Below are 22,268 nucleotides of genomic sequence, written 5' to 3'. Positions count from 1 at the left end.
ATTGTCATCAGTTATAGTCGACCATATATATACCATACCATATAGATCAAGATATAATATTAAAGAACCAACTCTTGAAACTGGCATAAAGTCAAAACTATTGCCATAATATAAAAAAGAACCAACTCGCAGACTGACACAAAAACTTTAAGGCACATCTTGCAGACACAGAATACAATAGAGGTAAACAGATTCATTCACTGCAAATTTAACTTTACAATGCTACAATTATTTATGCAGTTGATGTATCTAGAAAACTGTAGCGAAATATTTTAGTTTTGTCTTGATTAATACACTAAACACTATTATTATGCATAATATAATGGACTACATTTTGTTTTAAGAAGTAGAATGTACCGGAAAGGAACAAAGTAGGACTATTTACAAAATAAATGAGATATACATTATGTTTTATTTCGATAACAATGATGACAATGAATATTACTTCCAAGTTTTCATTGATTGTGGATTCTCTATTTCTACCATAGTGGTGTGATTGTAGTCTGTGATAGCATTTTTCGTCCACCTGTGGTGTCTCTATTTAGTCTGTGGTGAAATAGAGTTAAGAAGAACTCCTAAATCCTAAAGTAAATAATAAAAAAGTCAAACGAAACCATTATTTTATTAATAATAAGAACTAATTTCTCTACGTTTTTACTATAGCTAAAATAAATAAATGAATAAATTTTATATTTAAATACAACTTACTATATAATAACTGAAACCACTTAAATGGAAAACTTAAAAGTTTGCAGGCTTTGTCTTACAACTGATATTAAACTTAATGTTATACATTTAACTTCATTGGAATACTACTACGAATTATTAACCGGAACTGATGTAAGTTATTATTAGTGGCAAATTATTGTTAAGTATCGAGACCAACAAGTATATAAAATAACATAAAAATGTAATGATAGAGCATCACCTGGACAAGTAAAATAATACTGTAAACATCAGATAAAGTTGTTTGAAATAGTTTCAGTAATGTTAACTTAATATAATATATCTCTAAATGCACTTTGTTTGCATTTAATGCATTAAATTCCTAACACTTTATTTACATTATATTGTCACAAAACAGAGGAAAACAATATAAAAAAGACTAGCAATGTTAATAGGCGCTCTTACTACTAAAAGCAGTTTCTTCCAAATAACCCAGTATATATTCATTAGTAAAACCTGTATATTAGTAGTTATAGTTAATAAGCATTTATGAAGTTTCTTTTTAGCCTCTATATGAATATAAGATGCCAACATATGCTTGCCACCTGTGTGCGGCTTTGTTGAAGAAGTATTTTCTATTTAGACAAAAATGCTTAGAAGTTCAAAGTATGTTGCAAAGGATTGTAATTGAAAAAGGACAGGTATTATTTTTCACAAATTCACTTCAGTTTAAGTTTACATAATTATTAATCAATAACTCTAATATTAAAATATTTTTTTATTGTTTGCAGGTAACAAAAGCAGATATAACACAGATTCAGAAAAATCATATTAACAATATGGGCATTACTCATCATGTAATTAATATAGATATTGACAGAAATTCAGATACATGTGATACAAAAAGTGCAGAGAAAATGACTAATAAAAAGGTTGCAACATTTATGTTTAGTGAAGATGACTCAAGCATTAAAAGAGAAGTTGCTAAAACTCCAATAAAGAATGAAATTTTTATTAGAAATAACTGTATTGTTACTGATATAGAAGATATAAAGATAGAAACTAGTCCCTCAGGAATGGATCTACAAATGCATGATAATTTGGAAATAAAAAATTATGGACAAACAAAAATTAAATTAAATTTAAGTGATGATGATGATTTAAAAGGTACAGAGTCTTCAGATGATGACCTGAAATTAGTAAATTTGGTAAATAAAAGTAAAGTATGTATCATTCTGTTATTAATATTTTTTTATAAACAATATAGGTAAACTGTATTTTCACTGTAAAACAATCCCATTGTGTTTTAAAATCTGATGGCTACTTATATAATTATGGTATACAAATATTATTGAAACTGAGCTAAGCCGCTTGGGGTAATAGTTATTTATTAAACATTTTATGCCAATTAGTTTACCTTAACTAACAGATTTCCTTATAATAAATTAGAACTTATGATGTTATTTTAACTTTAAGGTAAAGACAAAATCAATAATAGGATTGAGAAGAAAAGAAAGATCTCAAAGAATCAAGCAAACAAAGAAAAACACACCTACTATTCATGATAAGGATTTAGAGGAATTTGTTATATTTATTTATTTGACGGTAATTATTATATATACTTAGTGTAAAAGATATATTATACGTGAAATGTAATATTGATACTGTCTACTTATGTAGTGTGACTTGATTCATAAATTTGATACCTATATATGACTTTTTTTTGTATTGGTAATTATGAAAGCCAGAGCTACAAGCTTTTAAAAATTGTTATGATTTAGAAATGTTTCTGCCCCATGTGTAATTTCTGGGAATTACATTAACAACATTTTTAAATTATAGCGAATAGGCTGAACTGAATCTATTAACAGTACTATTGCTTGATCTGCTGGATTATGGAATTCAATAATTTTCTAGTACCTTTTTGAAGTGAAACTTTTTGTCGGCCTTGGAAAAAAAATTACCGTCAAATATTTCGGGTACGCGTCACATTTTTCCGTTACGTGCCATCTTTTTCTTGCATCTTGTTCTTGTTTCCCTACCACGGTTGATTCGAAGAGATTCGGAGCCATTAATAACAAAAATATATAATAACGATAACAATGATAGAAATAATTCAATTCTCTAATAATCTTAGTAGTAATAATGTAAAATGAAATAATTGTATTATTTGCATGCATGTCCATTATGATAAAAGCCTTTTGTTAAACGTTATCTTATTTAACGAATTTCTGTAAAGTTGCATATAGTATATGCAGAAATTCATCATCATCATCATAATCGAAATCATTTTTCGAAAAATAAGGTCGTAAAGAAGTTTCACTTCTTACGTGTGTACACTGTACACTCACACATTTTTTTGTACTAATTCTACTAAGATAGCAAAGTCTTATTGTTACTAACACATCTTATAACTAATTATTATTTATATCTTTTGAGCTCATTAGCAATGTAAATAATGGTTAAGGGATATACAAAGGAACTGTTCAGTAACGGCGAGTTATACTAAAGAAATAATTTTAAAAAATTCTTTAAGAAAGATGAACAACTGGAAGAGTTGAGAAAGCGACGAGAATCTGAAGAGTTCCGGCAATCTCAACACAAATGTGATAAATGTTGTAAGACATTTCTGAATGAACAATCTGCTTTAAACCATGCGGTTAAACATGACGAGGTAAGGATAAAAAATCTAAATTCTTTCTCTTTTCTCAATTCTTAGCTGTGAATAGCATAAACTGTGAATAAAACTATATTTTTTAATAATAAGATATCGGGAATTTCAACTTAGGCCAATTGAAAATTATCTAATCGTATTGAAATTCGATACTACATGTTTTATGTGGTTAGACATTATACAAATAAATTGTTTATAGTCACGGGGTAGTTTGGAGTGTGACATTTGTAAACTGCGTTTCAAGACCCGACGCAAGTTTAGCCAGCATTACTCGATGCATCCACGGCGCTATGTTTGCAGAAACTGTCCTAGAGTGCTAAGTTCACTGTAAGTATACAAAATACTTAACAAAAATAATTTTTTGACTCACGATGATCGATGATTTATAGTTTGGGAGTCCGTTATAATTTATTATTTGAAAAAAAGGGTAATAACGTTATAATATATTATTAAAAGATTAAACAGCGCAACCTGTTAACTGAAAAGAAAAAATATATGTTTTAATGTATTGTTTACCCAGATTACTCTGTCCCCTCAGGAGCAGTGTTGGCCTAGTGGCTTCAGGGTGCGACTCTCATCCTTGAGGTCGTAGGTTCAATCCCGGCTGTACGCCAATGGATATTCTTTCTATGTGCGCATTAGACAGTCGCTCGAACGGTGAAGGAAAAAACATCGTGAGGAACCGGCTTGCCTTAGACCTAAAAAGTCGAAGATGCGCCTCAGGCACAGAAGGCTTATCACCTACTTGCCTATTCGATTTTAAAAAAATGATCATGTAACAGATACAGATATCTGAGGCCCAGACCTAAAAAGGTTGTAGCGCCATTGATAATAATAAATAATAATAATACTCTGCCACCTACATATCAAAAACACTTGAACTAGTTTCGATGAAACTTTGACTGTTTCCTTAGCTGAACTTTCAAAAAGGATCGTCTTGATATGTCTAAGTGTCCATACGAGACATTTGCACATCATAATCCAATCTTGTAAATTTCAGCTACCAAGCAAGATTACATGTTCGCTATCATCAAGGAGTGAAGTATAAATGTCCACACTGTGAGGAAGTGCATGTGTAAGTTTCGTGCCGTTCTATGGAAAATTATTAGTCTCATTTCCGTTTTGTACATAACTATATATGCAGATATATCCCAGCCTGTTGCTTACATAAATATCGTTTGGTAACAATAATTGGATTGCTAAGATTGGCTACTTGTATTTACTTTTAAATTTAACAAAAAGGTTTTAATTAAATTTCAAAGAGTATGAATAAATTACAGTATAATAAATTCAGTAGCTTTGTAACCCCTTATGGGTCTTGGTCAAACATTTCTATAGTTATTGTTCGATAAGTAAATATTTAAGACAAATGTGTCGTAGATTTTTAGGTTAGAAATTATGATTTTCTCATTTTCATTTGAGGATTCAGACTACATTTGTAGTCAGTGGCGTAACAAAAGGGTGGCAGGGCTGACAAAATGCCACGGGCCTCCGACCTAAGAGGACCCCTGGCTAACGTGGGTAATACAATCCATTCCCTCTCGCTTAAGAGAGGAGTTATAATTGTGGAATTAGTGGGACATATACAACGTGTAATTGAGTACGCTGAAAATCTCGAAGTTTATTAAAATTAAACTCAGTACAACGTGACAATTTTTACTGATAGGACTCCATCAAAAGAAATTGACCACGGGCCCCAGATGGTATAGTTTTTTTACTTTTAAGATATTGTTGATATCTTCGAAACAGTTTGTAATATTGTTTTCAGTAATAAATCAACGTACTTAAACCACTTACGCAGTAAGCATCCGGCAGACTTCACCTGCGAATTGTGCGGCGCGGCGTTCGTGACACAACATGGCCTCAATCGGCATAAAAAGGCTAAACATCGAAATGTAAGCGATGTCTTAGGTGTTTTCGAATTTGTTTGTAATTTTTATACCATGTATGCTGTACGTCAATAGTAGAGCAGTGTTGGCCTAGTGGCTTCAGCATGCGACTCTCATCCCTGAGGTCGTAGGTTCGAGCCCCGGCTGTGCACCAATAGATTTTCATTCTATGTGCGTATTTAACATTAGCTTGAACGGTGAACAAGAAGAAGAAAAACATCGTGAGGAAACCAGCTGGCTTTAAACCCAAAAAGTCGACGGTGTGTGTCAGGCACAGAAGGCTTATCACCTACTTGCCTATTCAATTTACAAACGATCATGAAACAGATACAGAAATCTGAGGCCCAGACCTAAAAAGTTTGCAGCGCCATTGATTTATTTTATTTGTGCTGTACGTCAATACAATAAAGATTCTTAAAAGGGTTTAATAATGTTTAACCAAATCGACAAGAAAAAATCTTCAAAGTCCGACAACGTTGCTGCATTTGTAGATAAAATTGTTTAACCATTGAATTGAATTTACCATTTTTAAATTCGAGCCGAAATGTCCTAGGTATCGTTACAAATGCGTTTTGCTCATACATTTGTTTATTTATTTTTTTACAGCTTCCGTATGGCCAAATTTCAACCAAAAATATTATTAAACAATAACGTTTTTTTAAATTAACAGTAACCCTTAGTACCGTAACCGTAAAAAGTACATTCAAAATTATTCATTTTAAGTCTTATACAATTTACCAAATTCAAAGCACCCTAAATGTTATAACCCTTAAAAGTATATTTAAAGTTCAAAATTAAAGGAAAATTCGAGCGACGCGGACGCACGGCGCTGCGAAATATGTAACATTCAGTTCGCGAATGCAAAGGCTTACGAGCGACACAAGGTCACATCCCAAAAGCACGCTGATATAACAAATCAGTAAGTATTTTCCCTGTATTTAATTTGTTAATAAGAAATCCGAATATAGGTCTTTATACTATGCTAAAGAAACTTTTATTTTGCCGGACATTAAAAACTTACTGTGTTAACAATAATATCTGAGGCGCTTATAACTAGTTTTTGTAATAATGTTCGGGTTTATTTTAAAAAAAAATAACTTTCCCCATATCGATGTTAACTTATTCACGATATTTTGATTTGTTTAAAGGTTCACTTGCCTTGAATGCGGAGAAGTATTCTCGACGAATGATGACAGGCGTGAGCATGCGCGACTCAAGCATAAGCGCGATCTTAAACTTGGCCCAGATGATTGTACTTGGCCTATACAGTGTCCTCATGTAAGTACTATTTATTAACTGAAAATAATATTTTTATTATTCCTTTCATTTATTCAAAATAATCAATCTGTCTTTTAACACCAGTTTTCGTCACGTAGTCAAGTTTTTTGTCAAGGAGTCAAGTTTTGTTTCCTCATTAACTACCACAGCCATTGTAGGATGTCCGGATATTGCATACGGCATTGCTAATAGGACCTTATAAAATCAAATTTTTGCTACTGCAGTGTCTATTTTTGACATTTCATAACATACTTATCTTACCCTTCTATTTAAAAAAAATGAGAATCTTTCGTAAACTAAAGCTAGCTATTTATTTATTAACTATATATTAAAATAGATAACAGCGCGATTATATTGCTGCTATGTGTCCGTTTTGACGTGACAACGTTTAATAAATTCATGAACGCCGTCTGCACGCACGAAAAGGCATAACTCATTGCCCCGTTACGCTTATTGTACGCTTGCGCCGCATTTGTCCCTCTTCCACTAGATTATGGCATACGCCATGCGTCCGCGCATTCCTTCCTAAAATAGTGGTAATTCCATAAAAATGATTCAATTTTGTTCATAAAAACATGTAATCTTTTCATCAACGTTTTGGTATGACGCTGTCACATTAAACTATCGTCCGACTTTATTTTACTTGAAACAAGCATAAAGTTAAAACTATTACCATAATATAATAAAAAGTTTACGAAAAACCATTTCTTATTTTGCAATTCGGTCGTCGGTGAGTAAATTGTTGGTTTTCAAATTCAGACAAATATACTAAAATTGTTACAAAAGTTACATATTATGTCAAACATATTCGCATATATTATCGCATATATATTCAGTCAAACTTCTTTAATAGGGATCTCGTTAAAATACCAAAGATTTTTAACCATTTAAAGAGGTTTTCATTTATCTAATCCTTTGAACTGAGACAACTATAATGTTAAATATAATGCCATATGCTTATAGAGATCGATATATACCATTATTCGAAACGGCTACAGAGTCGCGTACAGGATTATAAGTTATTATACGCCAGATATGACTAAAAAAATGATAATGTGTCCAGTGTCCAGAAAAGATACCAAATGCAATGGCGAATTGGTCTCACTATAGAGAGCGTCACCCTGACAAGAAATATCCTGTTAGGGACCACCACGTGTGTCAATGTTGCGGGAAGGGATTTGCGGTAAGATCGACTATAATTGTATATTTGTTTCTTCGCATTGAACGGGCTCCAAAACTACTGGACCGATTTATTTAATTATATCAAACTGCCTATAGAATATTTTCAGGTTTTGACAGGGTTATTTACTAACATGCTATGTCGTCGATTTGACACATCTGTGGCCATTTTGTGTTATATTAGGTCCTTACATATGAAAATGGCGTATTTCGTACTGGCCACTTTGACCTCAAATACAGGAGGTATTTGGTTAGGAATTTCAAATTCAAATTTTACAGCTATTTACTCATGACACTGAATGTGTATGGCGGTCATGTTGCAAAAGAAAACACAGTTCGTTTTTGGTTCCAACGTTTTCGTTCTGGAAATTTCGACCTGCAGAACAAGCCCCGTGGACGGCCTGAGACCCAAGATAATAATGAAGTATTGAAGGCTATTGTGGAAGCGGATCCATCGCAAACCAGGTCTGAGTTAGCTGCAGGCTGCGGTGTTAGTGATAAAACTGTTTTAATTCACTTGAAGCAAATTGGGAAGATTAAAAAGCTTGAGAGGTGGGTACCTCACGAATTGACTGAAGCAAACCGGCAAACGCGCGTCGACTGCTGCGTTACATTACTGAATCGGCACAATAATGAAGGTATTTTAAACCGAATCATTACCTGTGATGAAAAATAGATTCTTTATGATAATCGGAAGTGCTCAGCGCAATGGTTGGATCCTGGCCAGCCAGCCTAATCCTGCCCCAAGCGAAAATTAACCCCAAAAAAGTTACTTGTAAGCGTTTGGTGGACTAGTGCCGGTATTGTTCATTGCAGTTTTCTCAAATCTGGCCAGACTATTACGGCTGGTGTCTATTGTCAGCAATTGCAAACCATGATGGAAAAGCTAGCGGCTAAACAACCTAGGCTGGTCAATCGCTCCACGCCACTGCTACTTAACGACCACGCTAGACCCTGCACAACAGACGGCTACCAAATTAGAAGAGCTTCAATTGGAATGTCTAAGACATCCTCCGTACTCCCCGGACCTTGCTCCAACAGATTACCATTTTTTTTCGAAATTTGGACAACTTCGTGCAAGTGAAAAAATTTAATTCTGATGGGGCAGTCCAAATCGTATTCACAGATTTAATGATTCCCGTCCGACTGTTTTTTTTTAGTAAAGGGATCAATGAACTACCTATGAGATGGCAAAAGTGCATAAAAAACAATGGTTCATACTTTGATTAATTAAATATATTATATATAAAATATTCTACTTTTTGTTCTTCCCATACAAAACGCCAATTTCATATGTAATGACCTAATATAATGTACGTATAAAACAATATTTAGACATGTGTTTTTATTCCATAAATCTTTATAATATAATGTTTTACAGAGATTACTCTTATTAACATTTATAACACGTCTCATTACATTTTTTTTCATACTGCCTATTGTTACACACTTTTTTCCCTTCGTCAAATCGTCAAATCTGACCGTATCAACGTTATTTTGAAAATAATTTTACACATTAGTTCAGATTTTATGTAATAATACACTTAATATTCGTTTATTCGAGGATTATTTTGCCTGGAATATTATTTATTTTTGTTTTATTTCAGACAAAGGCTGGTCTGGAGTCACATAACGCGAGTCATAGTAATGAATACGCGCACAAATGCAGTGTTTGCGGCAAGGTGAGTGTTCTGTAAAGTTGTATGGGTTTAGCCCCCCTATACTATAACAACAAGGAAATAAAATATATTTTTTATACAAAAAGCTATAACATTATATTTTGGTTTCTGTATTAGTGTTTAACTATGCAATATACTGAGTGTTTTTCAAGACAATTTTTGCCGCGCACCACTGCTATGTGGAACCAGCTGCCCACTGAAGTATTTCCGAACCAATTCGACTTAGGGTCCTTCAAGAAAAGAGCGTACAAATTCTTAAAAGGCCGGCAACGCACTCGCGAGCCCTCTGGCATTGAGAGTGTTCATGGGCGGCGGTATCACCTAACATCAGGTGAGCCTCCTGCCCGTTTGCGTTTGTTTATTAAAAAAATATATGGTATTCTGAGATACCCATATTTCAGAAACTACTGAATAAATTTTGATAAAAATGTTGGATATAGACCTAGGAAATGTTGCGCATGTTCTTGGAAGCCTAAATAATTAATCATACATAAATTTAACAATAACATAAATACAGGTCAAATACATAACCTGTTTTGCAAGTCGGTTAAGTACTTTTTTAACACGTTTTAGGGCTTTCGTCATCGTGATGGGATGATGAAGCACCAGAAGAGCGTCCATTCAGATACGAGACCTCATATGTGCTCGCTCTGTGGAAGGACGTTCAAATTAAACAGCGCTCTTGTTAAACATCAACGGGTAAGAGTTCAGTGTTGCCACAGATACATTAAAATAAATAACATTTCACGATATTACCGATTATTTTTTTGTTTATGTTATAATTACAAATATAATCATACACAACATGACAAATATATCAAGGCGGGTTGATAATATATGCAAAATGCCTCGATTGTTTCAAAAGGAAGTACACATTAAAAATTAATTTCTTTATACCAATTATACAAATCTACGTCATCTTTAATTGCCTGCATTAAGATTCTTCCATTGTTTGTACTATTTGTATAAATTGATTCTGTTTTTATTATTTTTTATTATTGCTTTATTATAAATAAACTAAAAGTACAAAACACACTAACTAGTTTAACCATAGAGAAGAGCTGCACTACACACACATTTTTTAAATTACATTTTGAAGTAAAGGATTAACAATTAACAAAATACAATCAATACCAAAAAAATGAAATTTCTGACTACAAAAAGTTTTTATTAGAACATTAAATGGTTGTTAATAGTTTTTTTTTTCCTTTACTTATCTATGTTTCTCACGGTTGAAAGTAGCCAAATTCCTCCATTCTCGAGTTTTAGTGGAAGAAATTAAAAGCAATTCATATATACATTTATGCCAATTATTTTCAGACGCATACAGGTGAGCGACCATTCAAGTGCGAAGAATGCGGAAAGTCCTTCGGCTTCAGCACTACACGTAATATTCACTACCAAACAGTTCACTTAAAACTGCCTAATCCTTATGATCGTTCACGTAAGAAAAAACTTGCAGAAACTATAAAATAAATACCTAATTTTAATGTATGTGAATGAAGCAATAAATTCTATTAACGATACAGTATTGAACTTTTATTATTTATTACTGAATAAAACTGAAATAAATACTGTGTATCTTTTTAAAAATACTAAGTTTTATTTATATATAAAAAGTTTCGACATATAGAAAGTCTTTTTTAGAAATAGTAATTGTTCAGGTTTCATTTGACCAACTGCTCACTCGGTTCACGTGGATTTTCTATACTTTAATAGCTGAAGATTCGTTACACCGACAGCTTACAAGAGTATGTATGTATGTGTGGACTCAGTTTCCGCACTTAGACGCTCAATAGGTCCATTGTGCGTAAAGTCCTGGCTAACTAAGCCAGCCTAACTCCTTCCAAAAGCTCAGAAGCCTTCTGGGCACTTCGCAGGCTTCACGAAGCGTTCCGAGGATTTCTGCACGTTGTTTAGTCACAGCCTCGCATTTCAGGACTACGTGGGTGACTGATTCCTCTGCGCTCAAACAGCCTCTGCAAAGGGGGCTGTCTGTCGCGCCTAGGACATAAAGATGTTTATAAAGGAGATAATGGCCCGTTATTGTCGCTATCATTGTTTTTAGATTGATTCTGTTCAAGTTTAGAAGTTGTTTGGTAAGTTACCGGTTGACTGCTGGCAGAGCCATTTTGGACTGTCTGCAGTCCGCACCTTGTGACCATCGTTGATGTTGGAGTTCTGTGGATCTTTGGCGTACCCAGGCTCGCACCTGCGAAAAGGGTAAGGGAAGGAGCGGATATGGACCAGCAGGCCTCATCTCCGAACCTCTCCTCGCAAGCTCATCGGCAGCATCGTTGCCAAGTGATCCACTGCAGGGTAACTCTGTTTGTCAGGGTTATTGCCTCCAGTGCAACGTGACTTTCCAATATCAATCTACTGTTGGTCTTTTTGCTTACCAACGCCATCAGCAGAGACGCACGGATCGGATACGAACTTAATACAAAAGTTATTAATTCCTAACCGCTGCACGGCTCTGGCTGCTTCGGTTGGAGCGACACATTCGCATTAAAAGATCGAGCTGTATGTGCCCAAGGGTAGGTGTATGTTGATGTTGAGATCAAGAGAGAATATGCCAGCACCGGAGCCACAACCTGTTTTTGTGCCATCGGTATATATGCGCAGCTCATTAAGGGGTAATCTATCACATTCCTCTTCTCTCATTTGCACATGGTATCTTCTATTGAGTATGTTCTGATTTGCGATCCTATCACATGGAGCGGCTAATAGAGGTTGGTAGTCTATCGCCTTGTTTAGAAGCTTACAAGAGTAGTTTAAATATGTATTATTTGAACATTGACCAACTGCTGACACGTCTCACGTGGTGGTTCTAAATGTTAACAGCTGAAGGTGAGGTTTACTGTTGGGACGGTTAAGATATTAGAGTTTCTGAGATTAGTGCGTTAAATCAAATAAACAAACTTTTTAGCTTACTTATATTATAGATATATATATAAAAGATACACGGACTTTAGGATAAATCACTATTCGACAGGCGTGTTTGAAAATGGTTACGTGACAAAGCGTGAGCTTGAGCTGAATGTTATTCCCACACAAATTCGTTTTGCGGTAGTGGGTCACGCCCACGACTGTCGAGAAGTGATTTTTCTGAAAACTAAAAACCCAATATTTTCGCGGCCGTATGTGGAGTCTGTGTGAAGACAGACTATAGAAAACTAAGACAAGTAGTATGTTCTTACTCTGTACGCTGTGTATAAAATATTAAAATAGGAGATAACTAGTATGTTAATCAAAATGTAAAAACAATATGTTGTTTGTAGTAAAAACTAAATAATTTTAGTTTTGTTACTAAACCTGTGTAATTCACGAAAATGAAATAACCTACACTACAGCTTGTATAACGAATTAACTTTGCGATCCTGAGATACCTGAAGCACAAACTACTTTACTTCTAAGTTTTTTTTTTATTTTTTGTCTACATCGAGTGGTAACGATCGAAGACGCAGCGTTGTTCACTCTGTGGTTCAGTTCAGTGTGGTGTATGAGCAGTTAAGCACACGCCGTTTATCGTACACTATATGATCGTAGCAGTAGATATTCTGTATATTGGATATCTGTCATTTTGTAAGTATCCGTGTTCCGTAATGCGTCATCATGTCTGGGAGGTGATTTCATTTTGTGACTTGAATTTATTATAGTAATGAATAAGCAACTTGGTTCATGTACGCTCAGTTGTATAATTAGGCAACGAAATTAAGTTAGTTATATGGTACCTTTGTCGAATACCAAGACTTGGCTAAGTGTGGCTGGAAGGATACCGCATAGACAAGATGTATCAATGGATCATAACTTGGAACAGTGAACACTGTACGCCACACTTATGAGGCGTGATGTGGCCATAACCAAATTGACGTTGCCGTTTACGTTTTTAAATAATATATAATATTGGATTTTACATTTTAAATATTATTGATACAAGATATATTTAAGGTCAAGGCGAAATGAAGCTTTAATTACCTGAAACATAAATTGAATGATAATTTTCGCACGAAAATCTCAACATGGAATCGCTCAAATGTTGTAGAATTTGTCTTGAAGTGGATGGATTCATGCATAATTTGTCTTCGAATACCTTGGCTTTCTACTATTTGACATTGACCGGCATAAATGTGAGTTAACATTCATAATTTTTTAAAATAAATGATACTGTATATTCTCTATAATTTTTTTCTGTTATTGATTATTATTTTTTTCACTTTTCATTAAATAAACATTACTGATTTCTTAAATCATACAAGCACTCCTCGATTGGAAGGAATTTCATACCATTTAGTTTTTACTTTTTTATTTTGCTTTTGTAGACTTATTTATATAAACAAAGCTATTTTCTTAAACTGTAGTTTTGCATTGTTACAGCCTCTGCCGAAGCTGAAAATACCAATGTATGTATGTTATGAATGTACTGCTCTATTGAAGAAATACTTTGTATTTAGACAAAAATGCCTTCGTGGTCAGGCAGTGCTCCAAGCACTTTTATCAAATAATGGGGAGGTATTATAAACCAATATCTATATTTTTATTACTTTATTTTATCCAGTGAAATTTATAATAATATGTTTTAATAGGTAACAGAAGAAAACTTAAAGGACATAGGCAGAGAAAGTTTTGGCCTAACCTCAAGTCTAAAAATTGTTGAAAATGTCAGTTTTAATTATGACCCACAAGCTGACTTAAGAAAAACTTATGATCTACCAAATATTATAAAAGAAGAGGATATTGTAAAGTTAGAGCATGATTACTTTTGTGAAGTACAAGATGATTCTAGTGACCCCATTGATGTAAATAATTCAGAAGATAATGACTTAATTGAAATCCTTGAAGATGATCTAGATGCAGACCATTTGGATGAAAAAATGGAGCAGGTATTTAATTTAATAATGTGTTTAATTTCATTTCATTCTATATCTATAAATAATGTTAAGTATTTTATGGCTTATGGAGAAGTAAGTAGTAAGATTGATTTCAAATTATTATTTAATTTTCATTTAGCTTTTCCTAAAAATTGTGCAAGACTAAACTTCTGCTAGAAATAAATTAATTTATAATATATAGTAAGGTGAATATTTAATTTGCTTTTTAATATTGTTAATCTGTAAAATGGTACCATTGATAGATGGTAAAGTACTTTGATAGTGTGACAGTATAATTTACTAGTGTGATTAATGCTTGTTTGACTATTACAATCAAGGAGTTTAGGTAAAACAAGATTTTCCTGGATAGCTAGTTATGAAATATTTACCAATGACTAAATCTTTTTATTTCATTGCACTGACAGCAATCATTCGAACAAATTATGCTTCAAGAACCAGAACCAAATTTGTCAGTAGAAGTTGATAAAAGAATAACTAAGAAGGATACAGAAGATCTCAATAATTTTTTTACCATAAAATATTTTACGGTAAGCTTACTTTGTCATAAATTTAAATATTATATATGGATGATATTAGGTTCATTTGCTACATGCTTAGAGTCACTAATGGTATATAGATAAATGAAAATATTATGACAAATGAAAGACAATAACAATTTTTGACATTAAATTCTTGCACTTGAACCATAAACAAATGTTCCTTTATCTATAATTGCTATAAAGTGTCAGGCATTTTGTACATAATCTATTAAATGCTTTTTTTTTAATTTTAATGGCCTGGTAATGAGACCTTTAAGCCAACAAAATGCCTAATATAAGTACTATAAACTAGCTTTAGAAAATTATAGCATCACCCAACCTCTTTTGTTACTAACCAATAAAACAAAATTCATGGCTTGATTTTTCTTTAGCATCAAGCAATTTGGATATTGTCAATCTTTTCACATGATATAAAATTAAAATATACCCTATATTATAAAAGCAGCCAAAACAGGAAGTAATGATTAGAAGGTTCATGGTTATTATTTATATTACACAAAATATATGAGTTTGGACTGTTTTCGTAGCAAGAGGAGCAAACAATATAATTTGAAGAGTATTCCCTATATATACCCTCTGATATTCATACATTTTAATAAATATTTATATCTAGAAAGGTGGACTTTGTACCGCCTTTGAGATATACACACCCAGGCCTTATATTTGATTAATGCTAAAGATATCAAGCCCAAATTTATCTCGTTTTTGATTTAGTGTAGAAATCTATGTAAATAAATGTTAAATATTTTTAGAAACAAGAGCTAATGGATAAAATGGAATTGCGTAGAGAATCTATAAAATACAAATCGGCTGAGTATAAATGTGAACTTTGCTATTCCTGGTTTCTTGATATACGTGGACAAGAAAAACATGCAGGGCAACATGATCAGGTGAGACTATTGCTTCTTTTAGCTAGCTAGGTAAAATAAACTGAATATTATTATTTTTTCTCTTACAATAAAATGAAAGATTCATCGATTTCTTCCCTTATTTTCCTGTTAAACCCTTAGCCATTCCTTTCCGCAAAACCGTACTAGGATCAAACCCTGCCATTCCTAGGATGTGTGAGTTAGCCAATAAATTTTCCTCCGAAATTGATCTTAGGCAGTTTCCCAGATCTATCTTTTTCAAAATTAAAAAAAAAGATTGTCTCTCTTTTTAGATCACATATTTATAAATTGTAAGAATTCTGTTAGTTAGCAATACAGTAAAAATCTTTTATAACGACATCGAAGGGACTACTCAGATTTGGTCGTCAAAACCGATAGTCGTAACAGCCGATGACGTTGTATTAAGTATCTGATACTTTTACCAGCCGGGACCTTTGATTTTGGTCAATATAAATTGTATGTTGTTCTAAACGATGTCGTCGTAAACGGTTTGACGTAGTTATTAAGTATGCGCCGTGTTTGTCTGTTAGGGAGCATTCAAGTATTACGTCACGCATTTTTTGGAGATTCTTGACCCCCCCCAAGAAACGCATCGTAACGTTTTCTGTATCCAATAGTAAAACGTTTCGTAACTCAATAACGCGTGATTCAATCCCCGCCCCACATCGTAACGTTTTACAAGAGGACACCAACAATTCGTTACGTAATACTTGAACGCTCCCTTACAGCGTGTTCAATCAGTTTTTATTGTTAATTTTGTATTTGATATAAGCTTTTAATTTAATGTCAGTTAGCAAAAATTTATTAAATAAATTATTTGTTGTCTGTGCCTTATGTGACAGTATTTTTCTGTTCACACCTAAATTTAGTCCACCATCTTTAATCAAATAAAATTACGCAAAAACTTTGATTTAAATTTTATAGTTTAATAATAATAGCTAAATTATAAAAAACGACATCTTTTTTTAGATCCGTGGCGAGTTTTATTGCGAAGATTGTCACATGTACTTCAGGACTAAGGAACAATTACAAACACATACTAAATCGCATCCAAGATGGTTTTTGTGCAAGTTGTGTCCGCAGTCTTATTCCAACTTGTGAGTACAAAATACTAAAAAATAATTAAGGTTTAACATTCTTCAATACAATATTTCCAAAAGTGTTTTACACTTAGCTCAGCTATCTTATTTTATAAGGAAACAATTTAAGTGTAGCTATTTAATATAAAAATTAAAAAGAAAACAATAAAGTCTTAATGTCGGCATTCATACATAGTAACTAATTGTATATATTTGTGAATTATTTTTAAAGGTATCGGGCGAAACTACACCTCTTATACCATCAAGGTCACCAATACACTTGCGAACAATGTAAAGCAGTTTTCACGTAAGTTCTTTTGAATGACTTTCTTTAATCAAGAATTCAAAATTTCGCTAATAGACCATCACTTCTATCCATAGAAACCGAATTATTTACTTAAGACACATCCGAAATCATCACCCAATTGACTTCACATGCTGTTTCTGCGGAATCTCGCGCACATCCCAGATAGCACTCAACGCCCATAAGGCGCGTGATCATGAAGGCCTTCAAGTAAGTAGCCTAACGCAAACAAAAATATTAAGTTGAAAAACTATTTTTATATGCATTTGTCGCGCTCCTAAACAAGACTGCTAAGGTTATATTAATACAAACCTTACTGAATTTCTAATGTAATTTCTTTTTCATTCAAAAAAAATCATAATTTACAGTGTAAACTCTATATAACGACACTGAAGGGACTGCATTTTATGGCGGTGTAGAGAGTAGTCGTTTAATGGAGAGGAGAAAAACGTATAGATAATTCATGACTCCTACTTATTAGTCATGGTCAATAACAGTCTACACGTGCAAGCAATCCCAATTTGTAAACAGAAAATCGAATTTCTTAGACAGTTCGTATGGACGATGCCGACAGTCGAGTTTATTGCGGGCTTGATTAATAAAGCGACAAAAGAACGTACACAGCTGCGCAGTTTTTACTAATTTTAGCAATATAAAAAGTTGGCTATTACACAATTTTTGTCGTTATTGAGAGTGGTTGTAATGCTATATAGATTGAATGGAAGGCAAGCTAAACCAACCAAAGCTAATTGATTCTGAGACTTTAGGGAGTTCGTCATTAAATCGAGGGACGTTACATGGGGTTTACACTGTATTATATTATTCTGTAAAATAACAAAATAAAAACAATTCATTACATATACCGATTTGTTAAAATAGCTTAGACAATTTCCATAAAAAAGTTTGTAAATACAGTTACTCATAAATCATAATACATATATAGGAAGACGATGAGGTGATGAATATAACGGCGGTGCACTGCGAGACGTGTGATATAACGTTTACAAATGGGAAGGCGTACAATGTCCACTTGACCACAACTATGAAGCACACTGGCAAGTATAGGTAAGTACGTAATGTAAACAAATAAATGTATTATTAATATAAATCTTCGACACGTTACGGGATCGGATAGAAAATGCCGTAGATTTATTCAAGGGTTTATTTCTTGAAAAATCAATGAGGAATTTATTAGCACAAATTAATTGCAGAAATGCACTTATAACACACAAAAACACAATCACTAAATACTTCACTTATGCACACTACACACAGTACTTTATCACTTGTAATCACTTTATTCGCACTTTATCGCTTCGGTGTTTCTCTCTTGTTATCGCATTCAAAACTAAAGGTGACTAGTCGCGTTTCGGCTCGCTTATATATCCCTGGGAATAATTCTAAACAATATTCGAGAACTCTCTAGGCGGGCTTGCTACTGGGTAGCGATTACACAATTCTCTCCGCACCGCACTCTTTGTCTCTTTCGCACGTTGCTCCGCCCTTGTCGTACGGCGTTCTAGAGTGCTCAGTCTAGTTTCGAGAAAGTCCTGATCTTCTCTCTCTCTCTCTCGTATCATTTCGTCCTTGTATCACACCTAGAAAGTTTGGTCTAGAATATTCCTTTATCAAAGGGGTATACCTAGGCCTGAAAACGCCTGAAAACGGGTCTCCTGAAAACTGCACCACTCTACTACACATGTTCTGAAACCGACTGAAAAATGTTTCAGCTTCCTGAAAACTAGGTTAACATTATGGAAATTACAATTAACTAATATGTGATTGAGCCTCTCCTAAAACGATCAGAAATCATATTTCAGCCTGCTGAAAAGTTCTCTAACTAGTGGAAAAATCTAGAAACATTGCAGTCGACCCGTCTTCGTAACAATATGTTTCCTACATACAATATAGATGTAGTATGTATATTGTAAGTTCAAGAATGGTCTAGATAACTAATAAAGTAATTACAAACGAATTGAGGTAGATAGTCGGTAAACATAAATACAGGGACTATAGTAAGTTCATTTTGTCTTCTGCTAAAAAAGAGAAAGAAAAAGAAAGAGAAAGCTTTGACATTAACATTTTGTTAGTTATTATTATATTATTTAGTCGGCCACCTTTGATTTGGAGCCTTTACCTTATTTACAAAAAAGAAGGAGGTTCAAGTCAAGTCGAGTTAAAATAACTATTCATATGCGTAAACAAGACTTATGAACGTCAGAAAAGAAGTTATATCAATTTTAAATTTACTACAAGTTAACTAAAACAGAACGTAGAGCGGCCAAGAAGAAGTGGCAAAAAACTTTCCGCCATTCTTTTTAATCTCTAAGTTTGACTCAAACAAATTGCTTGAACTGGATTTATTTTGTGATTCTCTAATTTCGTTTCGGAGTTTGTTGTAAAATCGAATACAATTTCCATATAAGAAGTGGTTTATCTTCTGGAGCCTGGTTGGTCGAACGCTTAAATGCTTTCTGACTCGGGTATTATGCTGGTGAAAGTCACCATTTGTTTTAAACTCGTTTATATGTTTTTTGTTTGTTTCGCTCCTATAGCAAGGTATACATAGTCCTTCTGCCTTTGATTGATGCGTCCTGTAGGAACGTGGATTCGTTGTTATAAAACATTTTTGACATTTATAAGCATGCACTGAGACGCATCTAAACTGCATAAACGTATATTGATTGATTTTTTGAGTCAACCTTCGCTACACGAGCAAGGATTTAGGAATCGTTGTTTCTATAGCCTACGTAAAGTTTTTCTTACTTTTCGCGAAAAACGTAGGCAATTTTGTATTTTGACTACGTATAAGGTCAACACCTCGATCCAACGATCAAATATTGTGGCCTTCATTATAGTTCATCAGATATAATTTAAAAAAAAATTGTTATACCTTTTTCTAATTGTATATTTTAAGTATTTTGTCCTTACAATGCAGCATTTTAAATTTCTACAGATACAGCTGCGACACTTGTGATGAGAGATTTTCGACTAAAAAGGAGAGATTCATGCATTCATTGAAAGTTCACAAACGGCGTCCGCGACGCATTGAAAAACCGATTATTATGATAAAAGCATCCTCGGATAAATCCCAGGCTAAGCCGAATATGCCTCGGGTTAAAATAACATTACCCACGAAGCGTCCGCTCAATTCACTTCAAAAAATTAATTGGCCAGTGAAATGTCATTACGTAAGTTGTTTCAGTTTCTAATTATTTTTATATTAGCAAGCACTCAGAGTCGAAAGAATATGAAAAAGAAATTGTTTTCGAGACCTTTTTTGTAATGCTATCTGCATTCTCAAACCTCTAACGCTCTAGAGTCTAGGCTAACTTTCAATAGCGATCCCGATCTAGACATTTTTGTATGAAAGTTCAATGTAGGTCTTAATATCTGTAGCACTGATCACAATATTAGGAACGTGCAGAAAAACATTGATGAGTTACCAAGAAAGGGCTCGAAAGTTCATTCATTCATTAGAATTTCACACTCCCTGACTCCACTGGCTCTGGCGACCTAAAAAGTGTCTTGGCCTCCGAAATGAGAAACTTCCGGCGCTCCCTGTCCTGTGTCACTTCCCGCCAATTGCAATGGCTGCAGTTGGTCCTGCACTATGTCCATCCAGCGGTACCAAGGCCGGCTCAAGTTATCTTCCTTCAGCGCCTGATCTTGGCCGACGTAGTCGATGGCCCTTGAATACTCCTATAAGGCTGGGCTTACCAACTATATTTTTTCGACCTCTCCATTCCCCATCTTCCCCTGTCGGCCCCCAGGATTTTATGCAATATCTGGCATTCCGCCACTAGTAGCTTCTGCTCCTCTTTCATAATAACGTTCACGCCTTTATACTATATATAAAACATATACTGTCCTGTTGTTAGTTTTTATATACTCGACGTTGGAATCCAACAATACATACATCCTAGTGACACTAATAATCTCCTTTTTTTTAAATTACTTAATAAAATAATTCTCTAGCCTATTATTATAAATATGTATATATTTTTCTCAGTGTCCCGATGCATTAGTGTACAGCGAGCAGGAAAATTGGTTACACCACCGTCGTCAGCATCCAGAGAAGACATATATGACCATTAGGAGAAGATTTATTTGCGAGCATTGTGGGAAGGGATATAAAGTAAGAGACATACTGACACAGTACTAACTTTTATTACTAAATACTCACTGACGTGAGACTTATCTTAAATTATCGTGATTTCTTCTTCTTCATCGTCTTTTTACTTTCTATTTTTAATGTATCATATTTTTAGTTTAGTTTGTTTTTGTTCCTATTTAGTTTTGTCTTAATAAATGTGTATAACATGTATTTTTGCACTACTTGCCTAATTTATGTAATTTAATACATTTTTTACTTTACTCACAATGGTTGCCTGGAAGAGATCGCTCGAAAGCGATAAGGCCGCCAGTTGCACGCCCTCCTTTTGATTTAATTATGTTCATTTTTTTTATTATATTGTAGTGTAACGAAGTGTAAATAAATAAAAAATAAATACTGAATTCGACTGACAATTTGATTGTGGCTGCTTAATTTATTTTTTACCTGTTTTGTTTCAGACCCGACACATACTCAATTACCACATGAACCTACACAATGGTGTAACCCCATTCAAGTGTGACGTTTGCAGTAAAGCGTTTTACTCGCGGACGCTTCTTAGAAATCATTTTGTGGTTGTACACTCCGATGAAAGACCATTCGTTTGCGACACATGTGGCTTGGCTCTTAAGACAAAAGGCACGCTGCATAAACATAACCGGGTAAGTTTTAATATTATAAAAAAAGATATATATATAATATACTATATATATAATCATTTTAATTGATTATACTTTTTTTAGATCCATTCGGGCGAAAAACCCTTCAAATGTGATGTTTGCGACAAAGCGTTTGCATTCAAAACATCACGCAGGCTTCATTATGAAGGGGTTCATTTAAATATTAAGAGAAAGAAGAAGAAGAAGTCGAAGAGAAAAGAGAGAGAAAAAGATGAAGTGAAGGAGAAAAGAGAGATAATCCTGAACACTTCTTCTAAGTCTTCTTCGGTCGTCAAATGAATATTTTTCAATAATACCAACACATTTCCTGTATATTTTTAATTAAGAGGTAAAAATAAGTTTGAGTATTATATTGTAAAAAGGTTGTTTGTAGAGTAATATATCATTACACACAATTATCTAGTT

General features: G+C 33.7%; 2 protein-coding genes across 5 annotated transcripts; both read left to right on the top strand.

Annotated features, from left to right (window-relative positions):
• Positions 1–563: 563 nt before the first annotated feature.
• LOC123706870 (zinc finger protein 354A-like) lies at positions 564–10,896 on the top strand. 2 transcript variants are annotated; one of them, XM_045656438.1, is made up of 14 exons: positions 564–840; positions 1,233–1,367; positions 1,458–1,889; positions 2,143–2,271; positions 3,203–3,340; positions 3,540–3,667; positions 4,341–4,415; positions 5,109–5,235; positions 6,030–6,148; positions 6,378–6,507; positions 7,571–7,690; positions 9,294–9,368; positions 9,939–10,064; positions 10,686–10,896. In XM_045656438.1, exons 1-14 carry the CDS (start codon positions 733–735, stop codon positions 10,839–10,841), a joined length of 1,998 nt encoding a protein of 665 aa, XP_045512394.1. In that variant the 5' UTR covers positions 564–732; the 3' UTR covers positions 10,842–10,896. The 2 variants fall into 2 exon arrangements, with proteins under 2 accessions (XP_045512394.1, XP_045512395.1); XM_045656439.1 differs by lacking the exon at positions 7,571–7,690.
• A 1,968-nt stretch (positions 10,897–12,864) lies between these two features.
• On the top strand, positions 12,865–22,258 carry LOC123706927 (zinc finger protein 2-like). Of its 3 annotated transcripts, none has more exons than XM_045656573.1 (14): positions 12,865–12,950; positions 13,317–13,495; positions 13,743–13,877; positions 13,952–14,248; positions 14,662–14,784; positions 15,549–15,686; positions 16,656–16,783; positions 16,998–17,072; positions 17,147–17,279; positions 18,013–18,134; positions 20,026–20,260; positions 21,082–21,207; positions 21,645–21,845; positions 21,927–22,258. In XM_045656573.1, exons 2-14 carry the CDS (start codon positions 13,388–13,390, stop codon positions 22,140–22,142), a joined length of 2,037 nt encoding a protein of 678 aa, XP_045512529.1. In that variant the 5' UTR covers positions 12,865–12,950; positions 13,317–13,387; the 3' UTR covers positions 22,143–22,258. The 3 variants fall into 3 exon arrangements, with proteins under 3 accessions (XP_045512529.1, XP_045512528.1, XP_045512530.1); XM_045656574.1 differs by lacking the exon at positions 12,865–12,950 and adding an exon at positions 12,975–12,991; XM_045656572.1 differs by lacking the exon at positions 12,865–12,950 and having other exon boundaries at positions 12,969–13,495.
• The last annotated feature ends 10 nt before the right edge of the window (positions 22,259–22,268 follow it).

This window comes from Pieris brassicae, chromosome 3, assembly GCF_905147105.1.
Source record: "Pieris brassicae chromosome 3, ilPieBrab1.1, whole genome shotgun sequence".
NCBI lineage: Eukaryota > Metazoa > Arthropoda > Insecta > Lepidoptera > Pieridae > Pieris > Pieris brassicae.
Note: the sequence above shows the minus strand (reverse complement) of the source record. Positions and strands in the feature narration are given on the sequence as shown.